This window comes from Strix aluco, chromosome 13 (genome assembly GCF_031877795.1).
Source record: "Strix aluco isolate bStrAlu1 chromosome 13, bStrAlu1.hap1, whole genome shotgun sequence".
Classification (NCBI taxonomy): domain Eukaryota; kingdom Metazoa; phylum Chordata; class Aves; order Strigiformes; family Strigidae; genus Strix; species Strix aluco.
Genome location: NC_133943.1, coordinates 22100590 through 22107118, shown reverse-complemented (window position 1 = coordinate 22107118; position 6529 = coordinate 22100590). Strand labels below are relative to the sequence as shown.

The following is a 6529-nucleotide window of genomic DNA, read 5'->3' as shown; positions in this document are numbered from 1 at the left end:
GGCTGCATTAACCCCCCACCTCCCGCTGCACGAATGACCACTGGCAGAGTCGCTGTGAAACAAACACTGAAACTTTAATGAATTAAGAAATAGTTGGAGATATGAGAGAGGGCTGGGGCTGGAGCGGGCGGCACGCTGTCCCGTGGTGTCCCTCAGGGTTCTGGCTCCCTTGGCGGGCACGTTGTTGCCATCAGGTGCTCTCCACTTGCTGCTGCCCGCCACCATGCCGTCCCTGTCCGGCTTCACCTCCCGCGAGGTTTTTGAGTGTTTTCCCACCCGTCACACCACCATCTTCCTCCTCTTGGGTGGGATGTTGTCCCGCAGGGAGGTCTCTCGTTTCTTGGCACTCCTGGCCGGGGCGGGGCGCTTGGCCCGCTTGCCCCCCGCCCGGCCCGATCCGGGCACCCCCCGGCCAGAGACAGCGCCCAAGGGCAGCGGCAGGCGGGTCAGAAGCACCCGGGGCTGCCTCCGCAGCACCTCCTCCATCAGCCGGGCTGTGTGGGCTGGGTGATTCCGGGAGGGACGTGAGCGGCTGGGCAGAGGGGTCTCCTGAGGACCCTTCAGCGCATTCTCCAGGGGCAGGTGAGTCAGAAGCACCCGGGGCTGCCTCCGCAGCACCTCCTCCATCAGCTGGGCCGTGCGGGGCGGGTGACGCCGGGAAGGACGCGAGGGGCTGGGCAGGGGACTCAGCAGCGGGATCCCCTGTGGGCTCAGCAGGTGACTGTCTGGAAGAGCCTTCAGGGGACCCTTCTGGGGTCTCTTCGCAGGACTGTCCTCGGAGCTCTCATCCGAGCTCTCATCTGAGCTCTCCTCCGAGCTCTCCTCAGATGTCTCCGAAGGACTCGGTGGCAGCCAGGTGGGCAGTTCTGCCGCCATCCTGCCCTGCTGCCCTGTGGGGTCCTGCGAGGGGGAGGCTGGCACCCCCCAGAAGGGGTCGGCGTCCCCCAGCATCGCTGCTGACAGGTGGTCCTTGGCCCAGTTGCCCTGCGTCCCGTACCCCAAGAAGTTGGGGGCTTCATTGGAGGAGACGGTGCTGGAGAGGCTGTCAGGGAAGATGTTTTCACCGTCCACCAGCATCACCACCGCCACTTGCTCATTGTCGCAGCCGCCCTCTGCCCTGTACTCCGAGAGGTGGGGGAGCTCGTTAAGGGAGGTGCTCAAGTTGGAGACGTGGGGGACACTGGGGACGGTGTCCTTGCCATCCCCCAGCCCTGCCGCCACGGCTCGCTCCTTGGGGCAGCCGCCCTCCGTCACGTACCTGCAGAGGTCAGGGAGCTCCTTGAGGACCTCAGCAGGCAAGTTGGGGACACTGGCGGTCAAGACGGTGTCCCCACTGTCCCCTAGATGTGCCACCATCGCTCGGTCCTGGGGGCAGTCACCGTCCACCACGTACACAGAGAGGTCGGGGAGCTCATCACAGCACATGGTGCTGGTGAGGCTGTTGGGGAAATCAAGGACATCAGGGACAGTGTCCTCACTGTTCCCCACTCCCACCACCACCCGCTTCCACATACCTGGAGAGGTCAGGGAGCTCACCGAGGAGGGCCGTCAGCTCTGGGACATCGGAGACAGCGTCCTCACTGTCCCCCAGCCTTGCCGCCACTGCCTGCTCCTTGGGGCTGCTGCCCTCCGCCACGTAGGCAGAGACGTCAGGGAGCTGCTGGAGGAAGGCAGTCACGCTGGGGCTGTCGAGGACGTCGGGGATGGTGTCCTCGCCATCCACGGTGTTAAGCCAAGCGAGGATCTGTTGGGCAGTGGTGTCCTCTGCCTCCTCACGAAAGGCCTCCACGAAGGCGTCCAGCCCCTGCTCGGGCAGGTCTGCGGGCTTCCCCGGGGCTGCCAGGGCGGTCACTGCTGCTGCAAAAGCAAAGCCAACCCAAGTCCAGGCGATGCAACCTTTCCTCAGCTTGGCTGTCTGCCTGTGGGCTCTGCCAGCCCCTAAACTCACCTTTGGGCTTTATGGTGGCTCTGCCAGTCAGCGGAGCCAGGGCGGGCTGGTGGGCGCTGGCAGCAGGGACGCTGTCCTCGACGGCCACTGCCTCCATGTTGGAGGCCTCCGGCAGCTTCTGGGCGCTGCCGGGCGTGTTGTGGAGCAGAGGGGGGCCCTGCACCCAGCGCTGAGCTGCGGGGTGGCAGGGTGACGGGGGGCTGGGGCGGGCAGGGACGTGCAGCAGGCAGGAGCCCGTGGGGTACAGGGGCTCCTCCTGGACCACGGCCCCCGGCCCCAGCCCCATCGGCTGGGGGGGCACCAGCGTCCTCCCCACCACCTGCTGTCCCCAGCCATGGGCAGGGGGACAGGGAGCAGCCATGGAGCAGAACTGCACCCCTGGGGGGAGCTGCACCATGGGAGGGAGCCACATGCCGGGGTGGAGCTGCACCAGCTGCCCCGGGGCCCCCATGGGCCCTGGCCCCCCCTGCCAGACACTGGCCTGGGGCAGCTGGTAGGTGATGGGGGGCAGCTGGGCAGGCTCAGAGGCCGCCGGCAGACCCGGGACAGAGCGCAGCATGTCTGCTGTGACCGGTGGCGGCGCGGCTGCAGCACTGACGCTCTGACACCCTGTCGTCGGGTGGTTTGGATCTGCCCCATTATGACATCACCCCTAACGACACCCCGTAACCGGGGACCGGCTGTGAGCCGCTCCGCAGGCAATGGGGTCCTGGACACTCCGGCCCCTCGCTCCATGGCTGCCCTCAGCCTTTGCTTACCCACAGCCCAGACGACACTGGGCCCTGTACCTACACCCTGTCGATGGCTGCTCTGAGCAAAACCAGCCTGTGACTCCCCTGCAACTTTTCAGTGTTATCTGGCCTGGTGTAAAGCTCCCCAGATGTGGGCACCAGCTGCCCTGGTACCAGCTCACGCAGGAGGAAGCTGAGGCACAGGCTGGCTAACGCCAGTGATGAAGCCGCAACTACTCTGTCCCTGCCGTATCTGCTGCCGGTTTGGAGGGGTGGAAGGCGCCACCCAGGGCACAGGAGAGGAGAGCGGGGGGACAGGGAGCCCCGTCCTGACTCCTCACTGGCTTCACTCCTGGCCAGCTGCTTTTCCTCTGTGCCAGGACGGAGAGCACAGCGGGGGCTGGGGGGCGTTGGTCCCCCAGGAGCTGTGTGGGATCCCGGGGTGTCGCTGAACAGGGGGTCTCTGCCCGCAGGTGCCTGTGGGAATTAAGAATTGGTAGTTAGCAAAATGTAAACTGGCCTTGAGGTTAGAAGAATAATTGTGGATAACTGAGTTTAACATTCCTGGGGTGATTTGGGGTTCTTTTGCTGCGGTAGTGAGGTGATGCCGGGCTGCGGAGCAGAGCAGGGTGGGAGGCGAGGAAGGGCGTGAACGTCTCGAGGCTGGGAAGGGCTCTGCAGCGAGCCCTGTCCCTGCGGGAGGGGATGCTGGCCGTGTTCAGGACAAAGGCCTTGCGGCCCTGGCTGGGGTGTGTGCCCGTGCCCCCCCTGGCCCCCCAAGGTCTGTCCTGGTGCCGGGGGCTCCGTGCTGCTTTCTGCGTGGGGCCGTGTCCGTGAGTCCTGCAGGGAGCCGTCTGTCCTGGCTGCCCCGCCAAAGGGCTCCTTGCCCCGGGGAATGGGCCGGGGGAGTCCCCCCCCGCCCCCCACCATTGCCTGCCCCGCTGGTGGTGACTCGGTCCTGGGGGCGGCTGGGTGCCCTTCAGGGCTCACCGGCTCTGATTTGGGGCTCAGCGGGGCTGTTGCACCGTTGGGTGCCGTTTCCCGATGCCCCCTGCGCTGCCTCCCCCTCCTACACAGACACGGAGAGGTTTTGAAGAAAACAAATTTTAATTGCAATAAACAACAGAGAATGTCCCATCAAAACTACTCTAATACCCTCCCTCCCCCCAAATACATGAACATCCCCACCCACGCCCCAAACACCCCACCCTTGAGCCCCCACCCCCCAAATACAATAACATACCCCCCCAATACACCACCCTCCTCCCGCACCCCCAAGATACCCCACTCTCATCACCCACTGCCCCGTTCCCTACATCAATCTTTACTCCCCCCTGCCCTCCCCGGGCTGACTGCAAGTGCCCTGCGCTTGCTGGGGGGCGGTGACAGGGTGCTCTGCCCCCGCTTCCAGTCCCGCTTCTCTGGCATGGCCGGCTGGGACGGGGGCGGCTCCATCCCCGCATCCCCCCACGGCTCCTGGGCCTCCAGCCCCATCAGAAAGTCCTCCAGGCCCAGGACGGTGTCGATGGTGTTGTCGAGGCCAAGCAGCTCATCGGGCAGCAAAAGCGAGGGGGAGTCACAGGGGGGGATGGCTGCGCAGGTGTCAGCCAGGTCCCCAGGCATGGGGCTGCTGCTGGCACCGTCCTGGCTGAGCCCCACCGAGTCCAGTGACCAACCAAAGAGGCTCAGGGCCTCTTGGAGCAGCATCTCATCGCTGAGACTGAGATCTTCTGGTGTGCCCCCAAGGTCTTCATTGTGGGGGACAGCAGCGGGGCTGGTGGGGACGTCACTGCCCGGGGGGATGTTGCTGCCTGGGACTGGCCCCATGGGGGTGGCCGCGCCGGAGATGTTGTTTTCCGGTTGCCCCTGGACGTCCTCGTAGGTGGGGATGGACGTCGACAGCACTGGGGAGCCTGGGGCCATCGCTCTCCCCTCTTCTCTGGTGACTCCACTGTCCCCAGGCATGGGGCCGCTGCTGAGACCATCCTGGCTGACACCCACCGCATCCAGGGAGTGACTGAAGAGCCTGAGGGCCTCTTGCTGAAGCATGTCTTCAGTCACAACCAGGTCGTCCGTGGCGTCCCCAGGGCCTTGGTTGTAGGGGTCAGCACCGGCTGCTAGGGGGACGTTGCTGCCTGGGGCGATGTCAGTGCCCAGGGGTGCCCCTGCAGAGGTGGCCGTGCTGGCGATGTTGAAGGGAGCAGACAGCCCCTCGATGTGCCCGTAGCTGGGGATGGAGGTGGATGGTGGTGGCATGTTGGTCCACTCGTAGCCAAAGAGTCGGGGGTCAAAACGGCAGCCACACGGAGCCCTCAGCAGCCCTGTGTAGGTGAGAGGGAGCTGTGCTGGGCAAGGGGGACCCTCTGGGGGCACCCACCGAGCCGGCCTCCCATCACCAACATCCCCCGGCTCCGCGCCACGCACGTGGGGAGCTCGTTGCCAGGGCGATGCCCGCGGGATGAGCTGCTGTGCCAAAGGGACGGGCTCAGAAATCGGGGACGAGTCTGGCTTCTCCGAGGTGAAAAGGGGAGAGATGGCGCCAAGTATGTGGTAAATTCTCTGGCCGTGGGCTGTACTGGGCACACATCAGCCAGGTGAGGGCAGGGACGCTCGCCCAGGCTTGCCAAACCCCCGTGCAAAAACTGCCTGGGGAGGGGGCACGGGAGTGATGGGGACTCTGGGGTGCCCGTGGTCGGGGGTGCTGAAGGTGCGAAAGGTGCCGGGGTGGTGGAGCAGAGAGGGGTGCCATACCTTGTGGAGGGGCCTGGGGGGCGTGGGGTGCTCCCCCCGCCGGGGGTGCCCAGGCTGTGGGGAAGGGCTGCTCCTGCCCGGGCAGTGGGCACAGGTTGGCTGAGCCTGGAAGAGAGACGGGGGCCATGGCCGGCGCTCACCTCCGCTCTGGCCCCCAAGAGCGTCCCCGGGCTGCAGGGGTCGGGGTCGGGGTCGGTGCCTACCTTGGTGGGAGAAGATTTCGGGGAGCAGAGAGAGCCGCAGGAACCGGGGCCCTGGGGGGTCCCAGGAGCCGCGCAGAGACACCCACCCTGGTGGCAGCACCATGGTTTGTGGTGGGTGTTGGTTGCTAAGGACTCTCTGGGGTGTCCCGGGACGGAATGTTGGGGGTCCCCAGGTTACGCCCCGCCCCCAGCAACCTCCCCGGCTCCTCCTGGGGAGGGAAAGGGTTAAAAGGGGCCTGTGGGTGCAGGTGCCTTGGACGGGAAGCCTTGGTCCGTTGGCAGAGCTGAGACAGCCTTGGGATCAGGGGGACTTGGTGGCAGGAGCCCCACACCTGGAGTGCTGGGCTGGAGGGGGCAGGTGGGGCAGGAGGGGCAGGCAGGGCAGGCGAGGGGAGGGCTGGCAGGCGATGTGAGGGAGAGGTGCGATGCTGCAGGGCTGACAGTCAGCGAGGACGTGGTTGGGAGCCTCGGGGTGAGGATGAGGGGGATGGAAACCAAAGCAGATGTCGTGGTGGGTGTCTCCTGCCGCTCGCCCAGCCGGGACGCCAGCACTGCGCAGTTCCTCTGGGGGCACTTGGAGAAATCTCTGGAGCGCTGACCCTGGCCCTTGTGGCAGCTGCCAACTCTTGTTTATGTTTCCCCCCCCGTCCGGTCTTGTGTCTGCCCGGGGTGCAGCCAGGCCAGGGGAGGAGGGTCCCAGCCTGGCCGGCAGCTCCCTCCCTGGCCGTTCCTGGGGTGATTTGGGGTTCTTTTGCTGCGGCAGTGAGGCGATGCCGGGCTGCGGAGCTGAGCGGGGTGGGAGGCGAGGAAGGGTGTGAACGTCTCGAGGCTGGGAAGGGCTTTGCAGCGAGCCCTGTCCCCGCGGGAGGGGACGCTGGCCGTGTTCAGGACGAAGG

General features: G+C 65.9%; 2 protein-coding genes across 2 annotated transcripts; both read right to left on the bottom strand.

The window, feature by feature from the left end:
- Positions 1-279: 279 nt before the first annotated feature.
- On the bottom strand, positions 280-2809 carry LOC141929214 (uncharacterized). The gene is made up of 4 exons (XM_074838396.1): positions 1949-2809; positions 1515-1857; positions 1259-1438; positions 280-1117 (listed from the first exon to the last, which is right to left on the bottom strand). The coding sequence occupies exons 1-4, from the start codon at positions 2505-2507 to the stop codon at positions 280-282; spliced, it is 1920 nt and encodes a 639-aa protein (XP_074694497.1). The 5' UTR covers positions 2508-2809.
- A 1187-nt stretch (positions 2810-3996) lies between these two features.
- On the bottom strand, positions 3997-5736 carry LOC141929213 (uncharacterized). Its single transcript, XM_074838395.1, has 3 exons — positions 5634-5736; positions 5431-5535; positions 3997-5000 (listed from the first exon to the last, which is right to left on the bottom strand). The coding sequence occupies exons 1-3, from the start codon at positions 5734-5736 to the stop codon at positions 3997-3999; spliced, it is 1212 nt and encodes a 403-aa protein (XP_074694496.1).
- Between the last annotated feature and the right edge of the window lie 793 nt (positions 5737-6529).

Excerpts from the sequence above, each read along its gene's own strand:
- LOC141929214 (XM_074838396.1), bottom strand. The coding sequence starts at position 2,507 with ATGCTGCGCTCTGTCCCGGGTCTGCCGGCGGCCTCTGAGCCTGCCCAG. Across the intron at positions 1,439-1,514 it reads GAGCTCCCTGACCTCTCCAG|CCTCACCAGCACCATGTGCT; the intron begins GTATGTGGAAGC and ends TTTCCCCAACAG. Across the intron at positions 1,118-1,258 it reads GAGCTCCCTGACCTCTGCAG|GGCAGAGGGCGGCTGCGACA; the intron begins GTACGTGACGGA and ends CTCGGAGTACAG.
- LOC141929213 (XM_074838395.1), bottom strand. The coding sequence starts at position 5,736 with ATGGTGCTGCCACCAGGGTGGGTGTCTCTGCGCGGCTCCTGGGACCCC. Across the intron at positions 5,536-5,633 it reads CGAAATCTTCTCCCACCAAG|GCTCAGCCAACCTGTGCCCA; the intron begins GTAGGCACCGAC and ends TCTCTCTTCCAG. Across the intron at positions 5,001-5,430 it reads CCCCCAGGCCCCTCCACAAG|GGCTGCTGAGGGCTCCGTGT; the intron begins GTATGGCACCCC and ends TCACCTACACAG.